At 38.7% G+C, this 27,352-nt stretch overlaps 1 protein-coding gene across 4 annotated transcripts; it reads left to right on the forward strand.

Moving 5' to 3' along the window:
* Positions 1-3,287: 3,287 nt before the first annotated feature.
* ypel1 (yippee-like 1) lies at positions 3,288-26,567 on the forward strand. 4 transcript variants are annotated; one of them, XR_014531187.1, is made up of 6 exons: positions 5,488-5,759; positions 8,751-9,038; positions 19,335-19,378; positions 20,073-20,181; positions 20,517-20,637; positions 23,184-26,567. XR_014531187.1 is itself a non-coding variant. In XM_083527496.1 (6 exons), the coding sequence occupies exons 2-5, from the start codon at positions 8,922-8,924 to the stop codon at positions 20,559-20,561; spliced, it is 315 nt and encodes a 104-aa protein (XP_083383622.1). In that variant the 5' UTR covers positions 5,488-5,759; positions 8,751-8,921; the 3' UTR covers positions 20,562-20,608; positions 23,184-26,567. The 4 variants fall into 4 exon arrangements, 3 of the variants coding, with proteins under 3 accessions (XP_083383621.1, XP_083383622.1, XP_083383620.1); XM_083527496.1 differs by having other exon boundaries at positions 20,517-20,608; XM_083527495.1 differs by lacking the exons at positions 5,488-5,759; positions 20,517-20,637 and adding an exon at positions 3,288-3,802.
* Positions 26,568-27,352: the final 785 nt, after the last annotated feature.

Here is a 27,352-nt window from a genome sequence, read left to right on the forward strand (position 1 = left end):
CAAGATTAAAAAGTTGTGTCCCAACACAAGTGATACGACATAAAAATGGCACTGCACATGTGCCTGGACAAGGCATCTCTTCTTTTTATAAATAACCATTAAACAGACATTAATTGTTCTCAATTGCACTGTACTGCATCGTTTTATTTCTTTTTAAAGAAAATGTATTGCTGCTGTTCCTGACTTTTGTCTCCTTTTTCATTTATGTCCACATAATGCTGTCTAAAAATAAACAAACCTCCTAACTCAATCAATATTCCACAAATGTAATATTTAATAGCCTTTTTTTTTTCTTTCAAGACAAAATAATTTAAATGTGAAGGACATTGGACATTGCATGACAATCTTGTGTATATTTTTTAATTTATTTTTGTTTATTCAATACAAAAAGGTATTTACTATTCTCCATCTTCAAATTCCTGGTGTCAGAATGCAAACATTATAAAAAAAATATATATTTTTAGCGTTCAACCACGTTGCCACAGACTATTCGGGAAAGTGATTGTGTCTTCAATCTTTGAAACAGCAGGAACAATATAAACATATATATAATTCATTCATTCATTCATTCATTTTCTCCCGCTTATCCGTTTCGGGTTGCGGGGGCAGCAGTCTAAGCAGACCCCCGCCTTCAACTGCTGCCCAATCCTCACAGCACCGTCCCTTACGGTCCCTCCTGCAGGTGGTGAGCCCACGGGAAATATATATAATTATAGGTTTATAATTCTAATTACAATGATGAGGTCTCCATCTTGTGCAATCGTGCTTCCCTCTAATCCAGTGGCGGTGTAAATATACGGGAAATAATCTCAGTGAACCACACAGGGTTTTAGCGAATGACATCAGCGTTGGGGGGGGGCACAAGGGGGCCAAGCATATGTTGCGTGGGGCCGGTGCCACCCCAAGAGTGTGATCAGAAAAACTAGAAAGAGAGAAATATGAGAACTGGAGTGTGTGATTGAGTAATGTCCTTCCTACAGTCTTATATAGTTAGTTGGAGTTGTGGAACCAGGTGCTCCTGAACATCTCACAAAATAGCTCAAAATCTTAGATCATTAGATTAAAATCTATTAAAAATGTGTTGCACCTTGGAGAAAAAAAAAAGGAATTACAGATTATTACAGGTTTGCTGCTTTTTAAAAATTATTATTAGTACTATTATTGGGTAATATAGCATCCAAGTTGTGTTACCTGAATACATCGGGGCATTTTGTCCTTGACAACTGATGGCAACAACAATGGAAAATTAGGATTTCTTTCCCCCTTACTTCTCACATATGCATATACACACTTATTTTTTCTTTATATATCCTAGCAAAGTTATAAGGCTCAAATCAGCCATGATACAGTGCCACTGGTGAACTGAGAGTTAAGGTCCTTCCTCGTGGGCCCAAGTGCAGCAGCTTGGCAATTTTGGAGCTGGACACAACAGCTTTCCTTTCAGTAACCTAGAGGTTGATCACTGCTACCACTTCCTCCGGAAATGTGATTCAAGTTCAACAGTGAGCTCCTGTCCTGTCCTGTCCTGTCCTGTCCTGTCCTGTCCTGTCCTGTCCTGTCCTGGTAGTGTAACCACATAGCTGAGTCAGAGACATGAAAAATAATAAAACAAAGAAGAAAATCTCATCTAACCAGATTCAGGCGATTCATCTATCATTAGAGAAGATCAAATAACAGTGTTTACTGATTATATACAGCATAACTACAATAAAAAAGATGTATGTGCTTTTGGCTTTTTGAATAGTAATATGTAAGATTTGGTCCAGTTGAACAGAATAGATCCTAAGCTCATACTGATTATACATTATTGTACTGATAACTGATTATATGCACTATATTGACTCTTTCCGATTATATGCATCAAAAATATATTTCAAACCAAAGCAAAACACATACAAGACATACAAGGCAGATTTCATGTAGCTTTCGCACAAAAACCTGAATAAATGTTATAACGATGATGAAATATGATTATAATTTATACATCAATACTTAGAAAAGACAATAGCTTTCTTTACATGTAAACTTTTACATTTCCAAAAAAAAAATTTTTTTCTAATCCAAATACAGACTTTTTCATTTCTATTTTCACTGACATTCACAGTAATCCACACTTTTTAGTGTTTTCGTTTATTATTATTATTATTAATAATAATAATAATAATAATAATAATAATAATAATAATGGACTTTAAGTGTAAATTGACCTTATTGTCTGAGATGATTTCATTTATGGGATGTCCCAGTTCCTAGAGGAAAAATGATATGCGTATAATAAAATGGATCAGCTCTGTTTTTTACAGGATTTAAACAATTTATGAAGGGCACATGATCCACGGGAACACTGAACCCGTGTTCTCTATTTGTGTGATTTTTTTTATTGGGTTTCTGTAATACAATAAATACATTCAATAAATATGATGGAACATGTTTGTTCTTAAAAAAATGTTAATCATAACAGGGCATTTCAACCATTATAGTAATGTCCTGCATTACCGCATTATCTCAGCAGAGGGCGACAGAGGAACGCAAATAAATAAACGAGGAAGGAAGGAATAAAGGAAAATGAATGGATGGTTTACAAACACAACTGTAAATATTTCATTCATGTTTAATAGAATGGCTGTTATACCATTTTGTCCTTAAACTCCTTTTGTAATAATATTATTATTATTATTATTATTATTATTATTATTATTATTATTATTATTATTATGGCCATTTTACTGACTCCACTCAAACCACTAATTTATTATTTTATTATTATTTAAATATTTTTGTATTTAATTATTTATATATATATATATATATATATATATATATATATATATATATATATATATATATATATATATATATTGTGGACTCGAGGTTTTTCTCCGCCAGGCGTACGTTAACCCTCTTGCCTGATACGCATGCGCAAGAAGAGAGGGGGGGCGGGGGTTTGGGGGTAGGTAGGGCAAACTGTTTACCTCTTCCACGTGTCTCGGCACCCGCTTGCGCGCTCCCTTCCTGCCTCGTCCGACCCCGTCTCGTGCCTTGCGCTCGGGAGCGCGCACGGCAAGACACGCACGCACAAAACAAAACAAAAAAAAAAACAAGACCGCGTGAACGCTCTCGCAGCGATGATTGGCTGGTGCGTGTCGGAGGCGGAGACACAATCCGAGCCAGCGGATTGGTTTTCCAAATCGTTCTGATTGGTTATCACATTGGTGGGCTGGAGCATTGCGTCAATGGCGTGTATTATTATTATGATTATTATCATCATCATAATTTTTTCTCTCCCTCTCCTCGACACGTCGCTGCGGTTGGCATCAAAACAGACGCTCTAGAAATAAACCTGAAGCAGTGTGTGAAGGATGAAGGTCTTAAATAGGAGTGGAGGAACCGTACAATAATAATAATAATTTATTATTTTATTATAGACTTATCATTTCTACACGGTTTGATGTCCTGGATGTATCTTCAACAGTATAAAATACTCCATAATTAAGGATAAAGAATATATGAGCAGAATATGAACACGTTGGTTGCAGTGTTTGATGGGAATCCAGAGCTTGGTGCTCAGTGGTGCATGCTTGCGCAGACTGAAAAACACTCCTGAATCTAATGCAAGTTGGAGCTATTCACAAACCTGGACGCGTCCTGCATGCATCCATCATGAGTAAACAACAACAACAATAATAATAATAATTTAGAATATTAAAGGAAAAGAAAACACCACCAGCACAACAGATCATCAGTGGGACATCAGTGCTGCTGAATAAGGGGGGAAAAAGATTCCACTTCCTGCAACGATAAGGTATCAAATATATATATTATACAAATATAAATAAACGAATAGAGCGTAAATAATAAATAATAAATATTATACAAATAAGGACAGATTTAATGAAGCAATGCATGCAAATAAATATATATATATATATATATATATATATATATATATATATATATATATATATATATATATATATATATATTTATTTGCATGCATTGCTTCATTAAATCTGTCCTTATTTGTATGGCTAGGTTAATAAACACATCATGCATGCTAGAAACGTGTTTAGAAATGTTAGAAATGACTGCAAGTCCATTAATGAAGGTCACACATCCTAATTTCTTAATATATATTCACATCTGAGTGAAGATTGCTCGAATTTTTATTCATGATGAGTTCTTTTTTCATCTGTTTGTCCATCTATAAGTGCTTTTATTATCAGTGAAGGGAAGGAGAAAGTGTGCTATTAAAAGGGAGACGCAGAGTGAAAACAAATCATGACATCATTTCTCAGTGCTTCCTTTTTATAGCTGATGATCATTGAACACTGAGAAGCCTGAATACTGAGAGAGAGAGTCAGAAGAGGAGCTGTTTATGATGATATTTTTTCCAATGATACTTGACATCCTATTCCAAATGACTATATGATATGGAAAGCTCGAGATATCCAGGCTGTTTTTTTTTTGTTTATTATTATTTCCAGGTATGATGTTCTACAGGGATGCTCAGAGTGTCCGTCTTTTTATTTTTAGATTTTCACTTTTTATTTATTAGGTTTAGCAGATGCTCTTTTGACGTGTAAGGATGATGGAAGCAATGGTGGAATGGATAGGGATTTATGGATGGATGGATGGATAGATGTTTGAAAAGATGGAAGGATTTTTACCTGTAGCAATCTGAAGTGACAGAGTTGTTTGGTGTTGAGGATCAATATGTGGATATTTCTATAAAGGAGAGAGGTTGTGTTTACAGGTACATTTTGTTCCTCAAACCACAAACAAAGCAAACGTGACCTCAGGAGTGCAGCAGTGTATATCTTCTTTTTTTTATTATTCCAAAGGGATATTAATTTGTATTGTTCAGACAGGTGCTTGGTTTGGAGTGTGTGTGCTTCTACTCTGAAAGTGTGACTTGTGACAGGTGTACTATTTATAGCATCGTACGATCTGAGCATTCATATTGTTAGATGGAGATCAATCAGTTATTTAAATATTTGTATGTTTATTTCTTGGAAAAAAATATATGATGTACAGGAATATCAAATGCCTCGAGATGTACAAATCTATCTATTTTTAATGTTTTTGTTTATTTAATTTTGAAGGTCAAGAAAGCACCTGATGTACATTAGGGATGATGATTTTGTGTACATCAATAAAGGAATATCAATTTAAAAAAAACAACAAAAAAACGATTTGACCACCCTTTTCTGTTTACATTACCCTGATCATATCCCTACCCCCCCCCCCCCCCTCCTAAAAAAATCAAATTATTTTACAACCTAGGTTTATAAATGACCCCCTTTAAAGTGTATAACTTACACTCTATAAACACAAACCTTCCCCAGTTCTCTAAAAACCATATATCGATCTCTTGACTCCAATATCTTGTTTATAGTTTCGCCACCATACACCTTGTTTTTATTTACACATCCGGGTTCTCCGTGGCGCCTGGCCCCGCCCCATTCGCTTTTCTATTGCACGGCTTAAGTGTCGATCATTACACAAGCCCCGCCTCCTGGTGACGTCCCCTGGACAAAGCAGCTAAGTCTGAGATCAAAAAAGAAAAACAGACACACAAAGAGAGCAACAAAACAGGGACATGAAGACAGCAGCTGATGAGACACAACACTGCTGGACAAATCTCAGACCAGACAATCAGCTCCAGTCTGCTGTAGGGAAAAAAAAAGAATACATTTATTTAAGACTTCTTTTTCTTTATCATAAAGCTTTACAGTGAGGAAAGAGATCCTGTTTAGGTGGTGAGTTTCTATACATGTTTATTTGATTATTCTGGTTTTCTTCTGGATGTGGGTGTTAATATTTTTGCTCTAGACTGAACGGTGATGTAATGCCAGCCTTGTTGATTTGCTTGGAGAGAAGAGGAAGCACAACCTCTATAGAGGTAGTATTTGCAGTAATAATAATAATAATAATAATAAAAAAGGTGGTAGGTTTGAAGTGGATATTTGGATCATGTTGGGAGAAATACACATAGTTTCAGGCAGATCCACATGTCTGTAATATTCAGGACTGAAATGTACAACCTTGTTGCTTTGCTCGTTGCTTCCTCGTGTTCAGGGTTGAAGTAGCTCTTTGTGTTGCATCCTCGTGCTCCCTTTCCTTTGTTTCTCCATGAGATTTTCACTCTTGGCATTGCTCTCCCTCAGTGCATGGGGTTTACATTTTGCATAAAACACGCTGTCATGACACTAATAACAGAATCTCATGCACATGAAGGTAGACAAAAAGCCAAAGCTTGGAGGTGAGGAGGAAGTTTGCATTGAACAACTAACAAACCGACTCGAGCACAATCTCGAGTTGTTGTTATTAAAAATGAAAGGCATGGTCCTATTCGATGACTTGAACGCGAATTTTATTCCCCCCTTTGTTTTTACTTCAACACTTATAATCCGACTGATTAGTTTTTATCCACGAGCTCGCGTCTTTGAGAGTGTGTCGACTCTCCGATCCGAGGCACTTAGAACTGAACCGACTCTGAATTATGAGAGTCGATTCCAAACTACCAAAATAACTCGATTCTGGCTAGGGTGCTTAGCCTGAGACAAAGTAATGCATAATAGTCTGTCTTTGCAACATAAACATTACATACACGTTGTATGCCAACTTCAAATGTGAAAACTATGGCGAAAATAACAAAATCAACAAGAAAAATATCAACACTCAGTTACATTGGCATTAGTGTTGAAAAAGGAAATAATAAACTAACTAAAACATCAAGGATGATGTAGGGATAGTGTTGTTTTTTGAGCAATATCCGGTTTTATTGGCATATAACTGTGCTCCTTCGAGCAGCTTTGTTTTGAGATTCTTAATAAAATGACTCAGTGAATCGACTCCGTGGATTCCGTCTAAACCTGAAACAAAAAAAGCTTTAAGATTCGGTTAGTGACGCCTTACACTCGGCGACATTATGACGTCATGACAAACAGAATGACACCCGATTTCAATTAACAAAATATTACATCCATGACATATGGCAGATGTCCTTATAAAAGCAACGTGTCTCATTCATATACATAAGCAGATAGAGGTTAAGGGCCTTGCTCAGGGGCCCACAAGCACCAGCTTTGTATGGCTGAGGATTTGAGCTCAAAACCATCGGATTCAAAGTTCAATGCCCTAACCATAAGATATCACCTCTCAATCAACAACTAGTACAAATACCTGCATTTTCATATCAGTTTGTTTTCCTGATATGGTTACTTGTAATCCTACTTCTGTACACTGTTGTCTTTCACATTGTCTCTCTGTAACATGTATACACACTCGTGCCCATGTGTTGCGCTCGCTCCAGCTCCACGCGCGACGGCCGGCTTGCTCGTGCACGTTTTCTGGACTGCATGGCTGCAGACAGACTTCCTGTTCTCTTGCGGAAGCGTCTTTGTTTGTCTTTTGCATGGTGTTACTGAAACCGTCTATTAGCCCAGAGCTGTACAGTGTTTCCTGTTGTTTTTTTTAATTGTTCATTGCACCAGGATGAGAGCTATGAATGGGTATATTCAACCCACGTCGTCTAATATTTTGGGAATTTGGCTTACCAGGTCAGCCAGTTTATACCAATGATTAGAGCATGAGCCAGGACAAACAAGTTAAAGATGAAGTTGATGCATTGCTATAAAAGGACATAGGCAGCAGGCTGTAACAGCTGTATGTGAGCTCTTTAGGGGGAGTAACCAATTAGTTTTTCTAAAGTCACCAAAAGTAGTCATTAATCATTAACATAGTTGTTGGCTTGTCACAATCATTTGCTAAAAAAAAAAAACCAACATAATATTGATTTTTTTTTTTTTTTTCATGATAAAAAAAAACCAATGCATTTTATTGATTTCTTAAAGACACAGTAAGCCTTTGATCATGGCACCACAAACTGCAAAATTTACAGGATGCTGCTTAAAAATGCAACAAGAATCGATAGTCATGAATAATCTGGGGAATAAACATGAATGAAAAATGATAGATGGAACAGCTCATCTTTATTAATTGTAAATATGTACAAGATTGTTCTCTATAAGAAAAAAACATAGAAGTGCACAGGCAGCACGTTAATCACTGATTGGTTGTTGTCGGGAACACTAGTGAGCAGCGATTGCTCATCATGAACTCGTGCAAAAGTAACTCAGCCAGGCTTTATACATGGGTGGTGATGCAGTCATAGCCATTCTTTCAGCAGAAGCTCTCAAGAGCCATATTGTGTGCAGAACAGATGGTGACACCTCACAAGACTTGTCTGTAGGCATTTTTTTGAACTAAGTGTGTTTACTTTGTCAGTAAAACCTATTAGGTGACCTGTAACAAACATGAAACCTGATCTGTGGTTGTTGGGTTCACCCTGTTTGATGAACACACAGATGTCTTCTAATTATAATACTAATCAAACAAGTTTGATTGTTCCTATGCGTTAATAAGAGGCTTGACTTGGTCTCCTTGGTGCAGAAATTGCCTTAATTCCTCTAAAATGCCTAAACAGGAGATTTGATTGTTTTTTGCTAGGGGGCAGAAACATGCTCATTCTGATAAAGAGCTAATTTGTTCTAATCTGTTTAGTTTTTATTCAAACGAATTAAGTTCACAGTGGAAAATCCATAAATGCATGAATGCATTACCATTTATTTTAAACACTTAATATATCGTATGAGCGTCTTCAGTAAAGATTAGCTTTTGACTGTGTGGTCCTTTTTGCTTGATCAATAACGTTTTTCCATCTCTTGTTTTCTTGTTACTCTTCCAAGGTTGTTTTTTCTCCCGTGGTGTTTGTGTGGAGCGTGCCACACACCCACTCCACAACAACGACGGCTTTTGCTTGCATCTTCCAGTGTTTCTTCTGTCAGCAAGTTCAGCAGAGCTGCAACTCATCCAGCGCCAGCGCAGAGGAGCCCAGCGAGGAGAACCACGACTGTGAGATGGTGAAGATGACCAAGTCGAAAACCTTCCAGGCCTACCTGCCCAACTGCCACCGCACCTACAGCTGCATCCATTGCCGAGCACACCTGGCAAACCATGATGAGCTCATCTCAAAGGTGAGCAAATGGTTTCAGTGAACAGATTTAGGGCGATAAACATGTACAACAGACCCAATATTACAGACTAGGCTCTGAGAAACGTTCCTGCCAAATTGGCAAACTTATAAATACATTTATTGTATAACACTCACATGGTAACTAGACTGCAAAAGCAGAATCAATTTACTATATAAACGTGTTTGTGTTACACATTTTATAGCTTGTAATTTTTATATCCATTTCCTCCAAAAACCAATTTTGCGTCCTGTTTAATATTCGAGTTACACAGTGTACTTTGGGCTCATTTAAAGTATTGGCACCCCTTGCTTTGTTTGCTTTTACCAAACTTCAGGGAAGGTCAGCTTGTGAATTTTGCACAGCCTCAGTTCTAATCGATTTGGTGTATGCCTAAAACGTCCAGATTAATCTACTACTTATGTGCAACTCCAGGTGCAATACAGTATAAAGCCACTATACCCTCTTGGCAATACACAATTTTAATCCATCATACTGACACCATACAATCTCTATTATAGGTTCTGAGGTTAATCTACCCCACTGGGGTTTGTTGTTGTAATAAACACACATCAATGCAAGCGTTCTACATCCTGTGTTTTTGCTGATTAGGTTCATCAGGGCTGGTAACACCTAAGCCGATAATGCTGCAGGCAGATATGATTGCAGTCCCAGCATGCATTGTGCCAGACTCTCCTTTCAGTGTAGCTTGAATAGGGGCAATTTGGTGGGCTTGGTTTGCTTGCTCGTTTCTAGGTTGTCTTGCCCTCAATTGATGGCTTGTGTTCGTCTTGTTCACAGTCAAAAAGAAAAGTTAACAGCAAATGCATTTTTACCAGTGAACATTTCAAGAGTGAAAATGCTTTAGAGTTTGCAAAGTGATTTCCTGTTTCTGAGACCAGGCATTTCCCACTTATGTTGACCTTGAGAACCTGTGAGAAAACAGTTCCTCCGCTACTGTAAATTGTGATTCTGAAACTGCTGAACAGACGACAAAAAATTTTTTTCCTTAGCTGCTTTGCCAGAATGTCAGTGAACTTGTATTTCCAGTCGTATCATGAAATAATGGAATGAAGTTAAGTCAGTATACTTTTGCTTATTTGGTTTGAGTTACCTTGGGGGTTGAGGTTATTTTTAAATCGAGTCACGTGACTTAGTTTCCCAAAGAACACTGCGGTCTGCTTGACCCAAACAATCTCAGCTCCACCCAAACAAAAACAAAAAAACCCAACCTGCAAGCAAATTCATTCTGCTTCCCTTATCACCTTATCTTGAGGACAGAATGCCTCCGTGAAGCTAAACAAACCATATGCATGAGGGAAAAATCCAGAGCATTAGCACCAAGCGTGATGTTTATGGTGGAGCTAGGCCGCTGGTATTCACAGTTAATAGTTACATGTTGACATTCTGGTTATGCAAAATACACCCAGTTACAATGCACTTAATAAGTTTCCTTTTCACTACCTCCTCAGCAGAAAGGATCTTTTATCAACTGTAATGGAGTACTGCCCTCTGTATAAAGAATGGCACCGCTGGGAATTGGCTTTGACCCATCTAGCAGGTCCTGAAAGCTTCATTTATGAGATATAGCACAGAAGAAATAGACAGTGTTAAAGGAGGCATGAGAGTGGCCTTTGATACGGCTCATACTTGAAGTTAAATCTTTGACATTGAAGTTCAATAGAGGGAAAAAAAACTCTTTTAGTTTGAAAAGATGAATAAAAGAACATTCAGTATGCAATGTATTATATATATGGGAGACACCTGAAATGTATTTTCTGCTTTTTTAGCTAACAAAAGCGGTCAGACCAAAAACTGAAAACAAAACGGGCAATTTGTTCAAGGTCTTTTGCTTCTGGTAGTGACAAATTATACTTTGTGCTTACTATTTAAATTATACTTACTAAACAAATACTTACTATATTAAACAAATACTATACTATACTTATTATACTTACTAAACAAATTATACTTTGTGCTTACTATCCTGATTAAATAGGAACCGAGACGGTGGAGTGGGATCTTTCCAAAATTTGTTTGGAAAAAAAAAAAGAAAAAAAAAAAAGGATCCACCATCAAGTTCTGGAGTTTTTGTGGTAAAATTCAGGTGGATCTACCTCTTAGCTATTTCGCCACCTCTTTTTGTGAAATCACTTGTGTTGTCTCTTGGAACTGCATTTGCAGCATCTGCAAGAATCCATGTCATTAGTGCAAAATAGTAGGTGATAAGTGAGAGATAAAGCCCAAAATAAATCATGTTGCAATGAAAAATCAGATGGAAACAGAGATCGGCATGACATTAAGCAAACATCATTCGTGGATAGTAATCAGTCTTTAAACTTTAAAAAGCAGAGGATTTTTATTTGTACATTTTGAGTACTCATTGCAAAAATTATATCTCTATCATGTCCTGGACTCTGAGGTCAGGGTGTAACCCAGGATCAGTTCAGTCAAATGAGGAGGTGGGACTTGACCTCAGAGGAATCCTCAGTCAGCATGTGTGCCCGAATTAATGTGGTAACACTTTCAGCATTTGAGAAGCTTTACAAACTCTACATGGAAATGTAATTATAGCACACAGTTCCCCCTCCCCTTTCCCTATTTCTTCTACTCCATTAGCTGATTGTCACTTTGGCAAGATGATATCCTGAGCATTGCACTTTATCTCTGGTTAGTGCTAAAAATTCTGCATTAGCAGATCTGTTTTTTTGTACACATTTTCCACCCAATTTTTACATGCGGTTTGCATAATTACATAATTACATAATTAGATAAGCTCCTCCCCCGGTCGCTCAGTCGAATCGTTAAAAATCATTAAAGTCACTGTGTTTAGGCGATAGGGTTGAGCTGAATTGAAGTAAATAAAAATATTGAAATCATTCTACATATTCTTCGGAATTTACTTAATCAATGCCGACGTGAGGCATCACTTTTTGGTCTGCCAAGAAATCGGGGCAGCATTCAAACGAGGATTAGCTATCCCTAAGGGTAGCCAAAGAAAATTTCAGATCTCATGCTGGATTTTTGGAGAGGCATCAAATGGGCTTGTCTGCTGGAATGTGGGCTCCACTGTAAAAAGGCTTCACTTGGGCATCAGCAGGCTGGAGTCCTCTATCCTAACTGTCTCTCACGCAGAGCATCTAGGGATGTAGCTGTCTCCCAGCTCTCTGCATTACAAGTGGCAGGAATGATGAATGAGTACAGAAATGAATTGTTGGTAGGCTTGCTTTGTGCGTGATTCATTTTAACACTTGACAAGGGATTATGAAAGCAAGTCGTCCTTAGGTTGCCAAAAATACGATTACCAAGTTACAAAGTGCAATTTTTGGTCTAACATAAAGCAAGCTTCTCGATGCATGGTTTAAAATGTGTAATAGTAACTTGGGGACCCCAGTTGGTATTTTGAGCAATCTGATGATTTCAGTTCTCCTGGATGGCTTTTGTTTTTTTATTTTGATCATGTTGATCAAGCTAACTAGCCCCATGCAATATTTATGTGGTCATGCTAGGCATTACATTGAGCAACTGAGATGTTATGTAATATATTGACGTAAGCCTAGCATCCCTTTTCACCCTGGGATGCTGGTGATATTACATGGCATGTGAGGTTATGTAAATGAGTTGATACAGATGCAAAAGCCAGTGCCTCACCCTTCAAGGTTGACGTTTGACCTTTTGTTACACAGTTGTTTGTTTTTTCGAGCTTCCTCGAGTAGATCTTGTTCCTGAAAATCTGCTCTCCTCGTTCTGCCCCACTGCTATTAACAGATTATCTACCACTATTTATGTGATTGAGGCTTGTACCTCTTAACTGCACCTGCAATCAGGCTCTGATTGAAAAGCCCTGGGACAAGCCCATCATTGACTGGGGGTCCTCTCAGGACCAGGTTCCTGTGATAGAAACAATAAATGACCCACTTGTGCCGATTTTTGTCAAGACGGGTGGATCTCTGGTTACTGAAGCAACAGGAGCCAGGGGGGGGCCTGGCTGGTTTGAGTTTTCCTGTCCCAGAAACATGCAGGGGCTTGGGAAAGAATGAGCTGATTGTGTGGCAACGAGACAACTTCAAATGGCATAGACACAAGCGTCATCGTCATTATCAGTATTCTGTTAGATGTCCTACAGTCTCAGACCTTTTATGAGAGCTTAGAGGGAAAACCCTATTAAGAATCTATGGTTAGTTTGACTTCAGGAAAATATCCTTTCTAGTGTTTATCCTCCAAATCCTTTTGACCTGCTCTTAGCAAGGCATTACTTTCTAAATTGATCACAGAAGTGGCATACCGTGTCCAAATCGCAATAATTTCTAGAATAGAAGTCCTGCAGTGAGCCAGCGCTAGTTGTTCGTGGCTCTTGTGCACCGCAAGCTAATGATTACCTTTTAAACACACTTCAGCTAATGCCATACAGCATTACACCGAAGAATTTTTTTTATCCTTTTACTAATCAGCCGTAAGGTGAACCACCTTGAGCCCTGATCTCCTCCACACGTACCTCCTGTACACCTGGACCAGTAAGTGAGATAATATTTTTTTCACTGAAGATGAAGTGAGGTATTCTACAAATCATGTGTGAGGGGAGAAAAAAGATAGTCATGCTCTTGGTTTTTTATAGAGATCTCATGCTGTTCTAGCAACAGTTGGCACTCTTGTTAGAAACCTGGCAGCCAGAGAATGCCCTCAGATCATGTCTTCCAGTGCCAGCATGGGAGGGAAATGGAAAAAAAATATCATATTGCGGTACTTGAGGACATTTTTTCCCATATGTGGTATGCAGCAAGATGTTTAGTTTTTCAGAGGCTTCATTAGCAAAAATGTGAATCTGTAGTCATAATGATCCTCATCATTAAAACAATCGAGTTCAATAATGAAAATGTGTTTGTTTTATTGGATTATAAATTCTATAGATTTTCATAAATTTATACTTTTGGCATTTGGCAGACTTACCATTATCTTATTTGCACAACCGAGCTGAGGGTTAAGGGCCTTACTCAAGGGCCTAACAGTGACAGCTGGGTGATGTGGTACTTGAACTCACAACCTTCTCATAAGAAACTTCCTAACCACTCATCCACCACTCCCCTTTGTGAAAGGAGTTTTCAGTGTTTTGTCAGCGGTAAAGCTGTAATTTTTGGGTCTCTCTGTGGTAATGTGTTTATATTCAGACACATAAATTAAACAACATGTAAGGAATAAAACCCTCAGCTTCATGTTGGATTGCATCACATTACCCTTAGCATTTCCTGAAGTGTTTTATACCCCTTATACCACAGCAAAAAATGTATTGTAGTTACTTGTTTTGGACTCTGTAGTTCTCTGACCTGCAGCTCTCTTTTTTTTTTATTTCCCTTGAATGATTAAAGACCAAACTACAGCTTATCATTTTACAGAGGAAGAAACTGCAAAACCTTGACATTTCTGAGGTAAAAAAAAAAAGCACTAAAGCACAAAAATAGTGCTTTGTTACAGAAGTGATTCTGTAACTCACTTTACCAAAGTAAGTTTACTTTAATAAATAAATTCCTTAGTACTGTGTTTTATTATGTAAAGGACTTGTGAGTTAAGCAGGTGTATAAGACATCATATTATGTAATCTTTGGACAACTATTATATATATATATATATATATATATATATATATATATATATATATATATATATATATATATATATATATATATATATATATATATATATCTTATATATATATATATCTTATATAATATAAAAAAGCAATCCCTTAGCAGAATCGAATTTCAAAAGTGACATCATCTGTGATATAAAAGTGTATCATGAGGTTAAAATATGGTAGTGAGGATTATTGTAGTCATGAATCACACACTATATAGACAAAGGTTTGTGGATATGGCCATAAGTTTCATATGTGTTTTTTTAACATTCCACATTTAGTCCCCGTTTGCTATTATAATCACCTCCACGCTTCTGGGAACATGTTCCACTAGATTTTGGAGTGTGCTTGTGGAGATTCATTCAGCAACAAAGGTGTCAGTAAAGTCAGGTACTAATGTATGTGGAGTGAGGGAGTCTGGGGTGCAGTCAGTGTTCCAATTCATCCCAAATGTGTTTAATAGGGATGAGTTTAAAGCTCTATAGCAGGCCACTCAAGATCTTCTACTCGAAACTATGTAAAGCATGTCTTCATGGAGCTGGCTTTGTGGACAGAGGCATTGTCATGCTGCAACAGGTCTTAAGGTAAGTTCAAGTGGGGGGAAAATTAAATTCTAACAAATCCAGATACAATTGTGTGCTTCTATTTTTGGGGAGGAACCACCCATGGCTGGTATAGTGTAAATGTTGTCTACAAACAGAAAATTGAGCCCAGTCTGGCTTGACAGCTCGAGTCAAATGCTGAAGCAGTCATACAGGATGGTGCAGATTACAGAGCAGAAATAACCTTTCTGTACAGTGGTGTGTGGATAATATAAATTACAGAGAAGTTCTCCTGCTTGTCACGTTACAGTGAGATATTCTGTTGTTCTAAAGAATTGCATACATTTCTCCTTTTATGACAACACACACTACTGCTTACTGAAACAGCATGTTGTTGTGAGGTGTTCAGGGTGAAGGAGTGGCTTGTTTCATTAACCCCCGTTAAGCCTGCAGGACTTCCTTCAGGTCAGCGCAGCGGAAAAAGTAAAGCCGATTCTGTATAACCACAGACGTCAACTGTCTCGCAAAGGCGTGCTGGCTTACTGCCACAGTGATGCAGCAGTGAGGAGGAGGCCTACAGGCAACTGTTAGAAACATTGCATTGCCACACATTTTCAGAATAATATGCAATGAATTTTTTTTACTGTCCTTTATTTTAAAACTTAAGGCTGGATATTCTGTATAGTACTATATTAGGGTATTATATCTATAGTTTATATTCCATATAGTAGCATATTAAGGCATTATATCTATATATTATATTCCATATAGAAGGCTCCGGTTAAAGCGGTTATGGCCCTGGGTTACTGATCATAATGTTGGGAGTTCAAGCCGCTGTGTTACCACTCTTGGGCTTTTGAGCAAGGCGCTTAACTCCTCTGTGCTCCAGTGGTGCTGTATCATGGCTAACCCTGCGCTCTGACGCCAGCTTCCTAACATCACTGGGATATGCATATAAAGAATTTCATGGTACATGAAACAAGAAAAGGCACCACCTTCATAGCAAATGCAACAATTCTCCACACCGTACAGACACCGGGGGCATCCTCCATTCTTGGAAAATGACCATCTATTTATTTTATCAGAATTATTTTTAAATGTTTAGTCTTTTCACTTTTATCACAGCTGTGAAAGTGCAACAGTGAACTTTCTCCTTTATTTTTTTTAGAGAGAATGTCGAGTTTAAAGTCACATCAGCTAAATACATAGTTCAAGTGTGGTTTAGTCCGTGTTCAAATGAATGTCAAATAAAGTTTTGTTTTTCCCCGCTTACATCACCCAGCACTCGAAGAAACCTTTTTTAATTTATTTATTTATATTTTTTTGCAAGTTTGCTGAAATGTGTGCAATGCCAGAGGATATTCTTTACCTTAAAGCAGCAGTTTGTTAGTTTTGGAGACCTCTGTTGCCTGTTAGGTGAATTACAGTTTAAATTTCACATCTCTTGAAACTCAAGTCTCTTTTTAAGGGTAAGCAGCAGAGCGACGACGCTTTTTGTGGCTGTTTTTTTTTTTTTCTTTCTTACACTCTTGCTTATTATTACATAGGTTATTAGTATGTATTATTAGTACGTTATTGAAATTCATCAAGGTAATAATGTGTGGGAGATGATTTTTCTTTCAAGTGCTTTAGACAAGGTAAATATGTTGAGTAATAATAAAAACAAAAGGATGCAAACATACCAGCATGAAGAAGTAACTCAGGATTACATGCAAAGGAATGAGCTGTCTGCCCTCTTACACATACACAAGCTCAGCGATTGGTTAGTGCTACAGTGAGAGATCGAGTTATTACTGTTAGTGTGATTAGTATATGATGGAAATCTTTAGTGATGTCCTGTAGCTGTTTAGCAGTGTGTAGGTAAAAGTCTTTGCCCATGCAGCAGAGACAGCAGTGTAGGTGTATAACTGTCGATGCACAGAAACTCTTCCTGATCTGCCCTGAGAACAAATATAGCAGGCTAATGCTTTTGAAGCCACCAGGTCAGAGAGAGAGGAGTGAGGAAATGAGCATGTGAGTGTGTTGGAGAATGATGAAGCTTAACACGCAGCCAGGGAGCTGGCCAGTGGAAAACCGAGGCCAGCATGCTCGCCAGGGAAGTGTTGGACTCTCTGAGTTATGATTGTTTAAATGATGAGGTTTAAAAAGACTTGTCTGTAGACTCGCTCTCTCCATCCAGAGCATTGTGGGAAACATGATGGAGAGGTTTAGCAGGTCACACATGAGCAAGGCCTGCAGACTGACATAACGTATATTTTTAGAAAGTGAAGGTCTAGATAAAGTGACTGTTTAAATACTCTCTTACACACACACACACACACACACACATTATGAATTAATGAAATGCACATGTTGGCTCAGGTTCAGAGCTTGGCAGTCACAGCTTAGTTAGACCACAACACCCCCCCCCCCCTCTCTCTCTCTCACACTCACACACACACACACACACACACACACACACACACAGTCTCTCTCTTTAACATAAACAGTCAATATATATATATATATATATATATATATATATATATATATATATATATATATATATATATATATATATATATATATATATATATATATATATATATATATACACACACACACACACACACACACAGTGACCACAAACTTTAAAGGAAAGGTAGTGTGTCTCTCACATACGTACATGCACACAATGGAGCACGCAAGCCCACTTATTTATTAATTGTATGCAGACCTTGAGTAAGATCTTGGCCATGATAAATTAGGAGTACTTTCCACTAATATCACACACACTCACACACATTCAGTCTGCCATTCAGCCTCCCTTATATGGAACCTAAACTGTGTGTGTGTGTACTTGTACCCTGCGGCTGTCAAAACAAAAATTAATTGTTTGTTTGAATGCTGTTTTAATTTTCAGGTTTTCGTATGTAACAACAAAATAATCAGTTTTTTCAAAGCATGTATTTGTCAGGTTTTTTTTTAGGTACTCTATGTATTGTGTGTGTGTGTGTGTGTGTGTGTGTGTGTGTGTGTGTGTGTGTGTGTGTGTGTGTGTGTGTGTGTGTGTGTGTGTGTGTGTGTGTGTGTGTGTGTGTGTGTGTGTGTGTGTGTGTGTGTGTGTGTTCTGATATTCTGAAGGTGCATGATCTTAACATGTTTCTCTGGACAAATGTAGTACACTATTGTGGGCAATAACAATTAAAATGATTCTTCAGGTCAAAAGCTTTGGTTAAGGTTAACATAAAATACCAGACCATGGACAAAAGTTTTTGGACACCTGCCCATAAGATTGTGCTTTTTGAACAACCCATTCCACATTATAACTAGTAAATGGTGAATAAATGACTCCACTCTTCTGGGAAGATGTTCCACTAGATTTTTGAGTGTGCTTGTGGAGATTCATTCAGCCACAAGGGTATTCATAATGTCAGGTACTTATGTAGAGGTGAGGAGGCCTGGGGTGCAGACAGCATTCATAGCAGGCCACTCAAGATCCTCCACTCCAATCCATGTAAAGTATATATTCATGGAGCACAGGGACATTATCATGCTGGAACAGTTTTGGGCCTCCTAGTTCAAGCGAAAGGGAAAATTTTGCACTCAGCAACTGCATCCAGAGACAAAATATACATGCGTGCCTCCATCTTTGTGGTAAAAGGTTGGGGATTAATGGCACATGATTGAAAAAGTCAGGATTTCCAAAACATTTGTCCATACAGTGTGTGTTTCAAATCTTTCAATCAGCAGTGCTGTTGTGGCCTATCTTGCCTCAAGTAATATGCAATGCCTTTCTGCTCACCACAATTGCAAACAGTTAAGTTACCTCAGAATTCACCTGTGAGCCCTCTTGACAAGCCTTTTCTGTCTACAGAACTGCAGCTCACTGGATGTTTTTTGTTTTCTGCACCGTTCTTTGTCAAGATATGTTGTTTAAAAAATCTCTGGAGATCGGTAGTTTCTGAAATGCTTAAACCAACCACGATTTTGAATTCACATTTTCTCCTATTCTTATGTTTTGTGTAAACATTAACTAAAGCTCTTCAGGTAAATGTTTATATGCTTGTATACACTATCAAATCTTTTGAAAATAACTACAAAATCTCTCTCTTTCTCTCTCTCTTTCTCTCTCCTTTCCCCCTGCAGTCATTCCAAGGCAGCCAAGGACGAGCCTACCTCTTCAACTCTGTGTAAGTTTTTAAACCCGCTTCCTCTACATCAACATATACACGTGTCTCTGAAATCTGTCCTTGATCTTTTCAGCAATGTCTAGACCGTGTTTTTCAGCTGTGTGGAAATAGAAATTTTGTTGCAAACTCAAGAAAAGGTGTCGGGTTAAATCCTTCAAGGCCGATCGGGTTGTGCGTCAATACACTCCTCGTAGAGCTGATAGCTTTGGGCCATCTAAGCACGAGAGACTAAACACGATCATGTCAGAGAAGGAATACACTATAAAATGTTCTTAGCTTTTCAGGGAAAGTAGATGTGTGTGTGTAAGTGTGTGTGTGAGTGTGTTCGTCCAAACCTCTGCAAAAAATCTACTTTAGAGACGGTATGTATGGCAATGCCGCTGCTGGTAAGTGGTTTCTTGCGTTTTCGCACTGAACCTGACAGTAGAGTTTTCCCAGGCTTGCAGTCTTACTCACTGGTTTACATGATTAAAAAGTTTTATGCCATAATAAAGGAAGCAGAAAGAGAGCGAGCTTTTTGAGAATCACTTCCCAGTGCGTGTTACTAACTACTACTAAACGACATGAACCGTAATCGTCATAATCGCATCTGTTCCTGTTTAAACACAACTTTCCGCAAAGGATCAGCGAAACACACCGGATATCGTGCTATCAGCAGATGAATTAATCTTTCTCTCTCTGTTTTTCCTCTCAGGGTGAACGTGGGCTGCGGTCCAGCAGAAGAGAGGGTTCTCCTGACAGGTTTACACGCCGTGGCAGATATATACTGTGAAAATTGCAAAACCACTCTGGGCTGGAAATACGTACGTTTCCATTTCTATTTCTGTGGAGGTTTTTTCTTTTTTTCTTCACTCATTCTATCACTCGAGTCCCTAAAATCCTTCTTCTATTATTCTGTTATTCCTTAGAAAAAAACAAAACAAAAAAAAAACCTTGCCTGTCAGCTAGGGCAAAACGTTAAGCACTTTCGGAGGAATACATTTCACATCATTATGACCTGCATTGTGCAGTATGTGTTCATAAATATTGGAACATTTCTTTTTTCCAGCCATATGTGGTTCTTCCCCAAACTGTTAGCACAAAGTTGGAGGCACACAATTGTGCTAGCATGAATTTGTTTTTCCTTCACTTGAACTAGGAGACCTTCGCTCTTCGGCCAGGCGACAAAGGGCTTTCTAGCTGATCCGCATCGACATCGTCTCGCTGTGCGCTTGTCCCGAGTGTGCTGAGGTGTGAGGAGGTTCATCTGATCACAGTGTGTGTGTGATTTATTTATATCCCTGATATCTTGTTTCTGAGCTGGACCGTGTACTAAAGGCTGATGGATTAGTAAGACAGGCAGTTTCCAAATCCTCCCACTGCATGATAATGGAGAACAGGCAATGACACCATCAAGTACACCATCTGTAACTGGATTGTATATTTTTTTTCTTGCATACACAGCAAAAACTGTTCAGATGGCGCATAGATGGCGCATAAGCAGAGATTTCCGGTGTAAACGAAGAGCAGAGAGAGAGAGAGACGGCTTGAAAGACAGCGCGATGCTCAGCCTGAAACGAGCTGATTCAAATACTGATAAGGGAGTGTGTAAGTCTCGCATCCAGTAGGGAACTTAGTAGATCATGTGCTAATTCTCAGGGCTTTTTTTTAGAAATAAATATGTGTATTATATTTAGATATATATTTAGAAATCAAGTGTCTGCATTAGTGTGGTGTGGAGTATAAATCAGTATCCAGTGGCACCAGTTGAGCCATAGCTGGATCTGAAGAGTGTGGGTGGTGGTGGAATCTGACTTAAATCATATACTAACAGTTTCTGCAGCCAATCAGTAGCCCAATCTGACATCAACATGAAACAATGTGGTCATGATCTTAACCCAGAGCGTTCTGCTGTATTGGTCATATTTAAAAGTGACTAACTCAAGTACACTGTACCGACATAAGTTTGTGAACATTTAGTCCTCATCTGCTTTTATAATCGCCTACACTCTTCTGGGAAGAAGTTCCACTAGATTTTGGAGATTTGTGCTTGTGGAGATTTTTTTGCTTATTCAGCCATAAGAGTGTTGTAAAGTCAAGCACTGATGGAGGTGAGGTAAGGAGGCCTGGGATGCAGTCAGGGTTCACATTTATTAGGATTGAGGTCAGAGCTCAATTGGAGGCAACTTAAGATTCTCCACTCCAACCCATGTAAACCATATCTTCATGGGGCTGGCTTTTTGCACAGGGGTAGTGTCATGCTGGAACAGGTTTGGGTTTCTCCTAGTTGAAGTGAAGGGATATGTTCATGCAACAGCATCCAAAAATAAACGTGTGCCTCCACTTTTGTGGTAACAGTTTGGGGAAGAACCACATATGGCTGGAAAAGTCTGGTGTCCCAATACTTTTGTCTGTATAATATAATTAATTCTTATAATTCTGTCAAAATTGCAGTCCTACCTGATAAAGCCCATTGTTCTGCGTGAGCTCCATTTAACAGAAATCTAGTAAAATTATAATAATAAAACACTTCAGGGTCCTTCAAGTATTACAGAAATAAATTACCTCGAAGTTTGTTATTGGATTATAACAGCATGTAATGAGTTGTCTTCTACAACCTGCATTATATCCACAGTTACATTCACAGAACAACATGTGCTTCCTGTCCATTTGTAGTTACATTTAGTGTAGTGGGACATCCATGACACAAATGACTTCCTGTTATCACTTTGCCCTTCCCTCACCCAGCCTTCTTTTTTTTTTTTTTACTCTAGTAAATTTAATAAGACATTTCTGAAGACTGTTCTATTGCTCTCACTAAGCACTGACACTGGAGACTCTTTCCACAACTTAATAAATGTCCCCTAATGCAAAGTGTTTTTTAATCCATTGATGTAGATTAAACTTGTTACTATAGAAATGATGGCATGTAGTTCAGAAACTCAAGGTGAGGAGGAGAGCAAGAAGTCTTTATTTGCCACATGTATATTACAGCACATTGCTGGTATATGCAAAGAAAAGAATTTCGAAGTTAGGAAACTGGGGGTCAGAGTGCAGGGTCAGTCATGATACAGTGCCCCTGGAGCACACAGAGGGTTAAGGGCCTTGCTCAAGGGCCTAAGAGTGGCAGCTTGGCGATACCGGAGCTTGAACCCCAGAGTAATGAATGCTGAACTACAACTTCCCCATGTCTCAACCACTTAGGGTAAGTGGTAGCTCAGCGGTTATTACTCTGGTTTAGGGGTTCAAGCCTTGCTAAGCTGCCACTGCTGGGGCCTTGAGCAAGGCCCTTAACTCTCTGTGTCTCAGGGGCGCTCGATCATGTATTAATAGCCTGTTCCATTTTCGATGGTCTTTTATTTATGGAAGTGGTGGCTCAGTGGTTAAAATGTTGGACTCCTTATTAGAAGGTGGGGAGTTTAAATCTCAGCACCACCAAGCTGCCACTGCTGGGCCCTTAAACAAGGCCCTTAACCCTCACCTGCTCAGTTGTATAAATGAGCTAGCGGTATGTTGCCCTGGATAATGGCGTAATACTAATCTGCCGTAAATGTGTTTATGATGTCTAAGTATGTTGGAGGTCTGTGTTCATGGATAGTTAAATGCACGTTAGCGTAACCGTTGCTCGGTGAAAGAGTTAATTTTGAGTATTGGCAATTTTGTGCTGAAGGTGGTGATTAGAATTAAACTGATGCAAATGTCAAGAGCATTTTTAGTGGGTCGTAATGAATTTGTTTATTGAATTTCCTGTCGTATTCTCTCTCCCCCTCTTCCCACCCCCCTCCTGCTCTCTCTCTGTCTGTCTCTCTGTCTATCTCTCACACAGGAGCATGCTTTCGAGAGCAGTCAGAAATACAAAGAGGGAAAGTTCATCATCGAGCTGGCGCACATGATCAAGGACAACGGCTGGGAGTGACTCGTCTTGTCCATTTTCTTTCTGCTCAGTGACCTTTCGGGCCGCTCTGTAGCGGACTTCACAGAGTGACACCACACACACACACACACACACACACACACACACACACACACACACACACCACATACGTACACACTCTGCCATGCTGCCACCACCATGCTTTACCCCCAATACATTCAGACTCCACGACTGGTGTTCTGAAACTCAAAAAGGAATGACACATGGATCGGGAGCAGTGGATGGAGGGAAGAAAACAATGAGATCTCGCTCCTCCGTTAGCATTCGCTCATCTCCAAGATGTTAACGCAGGGGGTAGACCCGGGGATCTGCTCCGCCTCTCTGACTGGTTCCTGTGTTGCCGCCCATTGTGAGCAGTTAACAGTATCCGGAAGAATTTAACTCTTTACACTTTTAATTTTCACTGTTTGCAAAAGCGAATGACCAGGTGTGCGTGTGCGTGTGTGTTTCATGTAGGAATCCTTCTGATGGATTGATGTTACTGGTTAGCATTACTCTCAGAGACAGATTTTCACTGAGCATGCTCTTTTCTGTGTTTTGGGGTGGGGTGGGATGGGCAGGGCAGGGCGGGGCGTTGTCAGGTCTAAAGGACATGTGTTACTTGGAGATTTCTAGAAAGGGGTGTGGCTTATGTAGCAGTATCTCACACCCTTATTGGACCATGGAGGGTTTCGAGGGTGGGGTTTGAGCTTTGCAGTGACATTTTGTATTTATGATATAATCCCTCTACTTTATCGTATTTGCGATTAAACTCCTTTCGGATTTCTCGATCCTTCCACCCCTCTTCCTCAGATGACTTCACTGTGCAATTATTTGTGCGCCCCTCTGGTACACTTCTTCCCCTGTCTTTAGCTGTAATTGGTGCTTTAGGCAAGATCATGAAAAAGAAATGTGTTGCTTTTAGTGTCGAGGTGGCATTTGTGGCAGGCTCCATGTTTGCATCAGTACTATAAGTGAACTTGTGTTTTTTTTGTTTGTTTGTTTTTATAAATATATAATGCTGTCTGAAAGGCACTGGACAGCAGGGAAAACTGAACCTAGTGTCTGTAATTCACAGCTCCACTTCATCTTCTCTCCTCTCCTCACCCCACCTCTCCTCCATCATACATCACACTCATGGTGTGGTTTTTTTTTTTTGTTTTTTGTTTTTTCTGGTCACGTGATCGCACGGACACGCGTGCATGCGTTGCAGAGTGCGTGTGTGTTTTACTTGAATGCAGTTCTTTTGTTTGCACTTTGCAGAGGCCTTGTTCATGGGTTTAGAGGCAAACAAAAAAATCTTTCAGTCCAGGTTCTTGTGGATGATTGTAGCTTTGGATGAACTTCAGGGTCAGGTGATTGCTGGCATGATCGTCTCCCTCTTTCATTTCTTTTCTAAGACTAGACATTCTGCTGCTTTACCTTTTACTTCTGTTTTACAAGTTGGGAAAGAAAAAACACTAGGAATTTGGCCAATTTGATCCAGAACGTGGATAAGAAGCAGAAATAATTATGTAAATAATGTTTTTAAAAAAGTGCTGCGTACAGAAAAAAACCGGCGTATTGCGAAGAAAAAAAAACCTGCTGCTATTAAACAAATGCAATCCGGAGCTTTCACTTTATACCTCCTGCACTTTAGCTGTGTGTGTGTATGTACGCATGTATGCGCACTTCATCCTCCTCCACCTCTTTGCCTCTAAGCAGCATGAACCGTGTGCCTCTCCAAATGGACAAAAAAAGTAATTTCTCCCTTTCCTGTTGTGCAGTGCATGACTCCACAGTGACGGATTTCCTCCGGTGGCTCTGCACGAGTCCGAGAACCTCACAGATATTTGTATCCACTCAAAGCTATATTCCGAAGCGTAACGTGATCCGATCGTTTTTTTGTTTTGTTTTGTTTTATTTGTAGTCGTAGTGTGTGTAGGTAACACTTGTATTACGAGGTGGGGATGGCGAGTGGGCCGACAGGCAGGTTATATTCGTTATAAAGGGAAGGGGCAGGCTTTCTTCCAGTAGCAAGCAGGGCGTTTGATGTTAAACCTAGATTTCTATGGAGTAAAGAAAATAGAAAGATTATCAAGATATTTTAAAAAGTCGAACCAGTGAAAAAACCCTCCGTTTATCACATTTATCGCCAACAAGGTCAGTCAGGTCACGTGACCTTTTGTTTTAATCAGCCGAAGTCAATGCAAACGGGAATAGTCGTAGAGCTCCTACTTGAAAACAGAGTTACAGACAAGATATTGTCCCTGTGTCAGATTTTGTACATAGTTACATATTTAAGGTTTTATATATATTACACACACACACACACACACACACACACACATATATACACACACACGTATTTGTACTGGGTTAGTTCCTCTACTTCCCTGACTTGAAGCACTTTTGTTCACTGTACCTCTAGCTTTCTGGACGCATGTGGATTTTTTGTGTGCGAGACAGAATAAGTGTGAACGCGAGTTTTGTTGTTCTTTTTTTTCCCCTCCTCTTTTCTTCCACAATTAAGTTTTATTAATTTGTATTCTCCTAGCTCTACCTTGTCCTCGCTTCTTTACTTCCTTTTGTTGTCTATGATGAACAAGGCTATTTATTCAGTTTTTTTCATCAGTAATAGTATAGTAGTAGGTCTGCTGGGCCTGGTTTAGTTTCTGCACAGTGGTGAGCTGGATTCACCTGCGGAAACATTCGCAATCGACCCAGACTCGATTCTCCACAAAAACCCACCAACTCTCTCTAAAGATGAGTGAGACCAGTGTCACTGCTGTCAGTACACATCCGTGAATGTGTAAAAACTCGAACCAAAAGAAAAGAAAAAAAAAGCAAAGTTGTGCTTTATTTATATTTACATAGTTTAGTTCCCGAATCCCTGAATCAGCAGCTTAGTATTTTTCTTTTTTTATTGGATGTTAAGTAAAATCTATTTCCCCTCGGTTTGCCTTCTGCTTTAGTGACACTGGTTTCAACCCTCTAGTTTTAAAGCATCACGTTATGCAAAGGAAAACAGATGGAAGTTTTTGAAGGGTTATTTTTCTTAGGACTGTTATTCTATAAGGTCTGAAGCATGTTGTATTCATAAAGGCTATATTAAGTCTTTTTTAAGTCTGTTTTTATGTTTTTTTCTCTCTCTCTCTCTCTCTCTCAAAAAAAAGCAAGTGTATGCTTTTTTTTCTTTTCTTTTTTTTCCTTCTTTTTACTTGATTGCATTGCTTTGCATTCTGTCCTAGTGAAATGTCACGTCTGTTTTTCACTGTATTGTAAACTATCAGATATCATAATAAAGCTTAAATGGCATTTTCATGGTCTGCTGCGAAGTTTTTCATGTTGCATTTGTATGGAATCCAACAAATGTGGGAGATGCTGTCGAAGGAAATAATAAATGATTCATACTATTTCTGTTGCCTGTAAGATTTTCCAATAACCGCACATCCTCACGCGTCCTATTCTCCCACAGCAATTTGTCAACCATTCGTTTTTTATCTAGTTGTATTTAATAATGTTGGACATTCATAGGACAGATTTATGACCATTATAGTAGCTATAAACAGACTTTCCATGCCTCAGCCTCAACTCTGTCTTTCATTTAAGTCAGGGGCGCCCAAACTTTTTTTCTGTGAGGGCCACATAATAATACCTTTATTTAAAGGGGGCTTTGAGTCGGTCTGTAACAGAAAATTACATGTCCCGGCGTGACTAGCATATTATTGTTTGTTTTTTTTTAATCAGATTTATGAGATTTTTTTTATGATTTTAAATGTATTTATTATGCCTCCTAATGCTAGATTAGTTTATTGTTTTATGCTCCGTACAAACAAATGAGCAGTATTTTTTTTTAAAGATATATCACCTATTAAAAGAGCATTATTACTAATAATATAAATGTAATGTAAAACATTTACGTTATGTTGAAATACCATTCTGTTGGTTGGTGGGTAAAGCTAACAAATAATTAGGCTAGGTTTAAAACTAAAGGAATTTTAGTTTGAAAGACAACCTTTATTATCAAAAAGAGTTTAAGTAAAACAATATAATTGGAAAAAAAATCTGCATGTTATGAAAACAACCTGAAGACTTTCTAG

This window comes from Silurus aristotelis (assembly GCF_946808225.1).
Source record: "Silurus aristotelis genome assembly, chromosome: 23".
NCBI lineage: Eukaryota > Metazoa > Chordata > Actinopteri > Siluriformes > Siluridae > Silurus > Silurus aristotelis.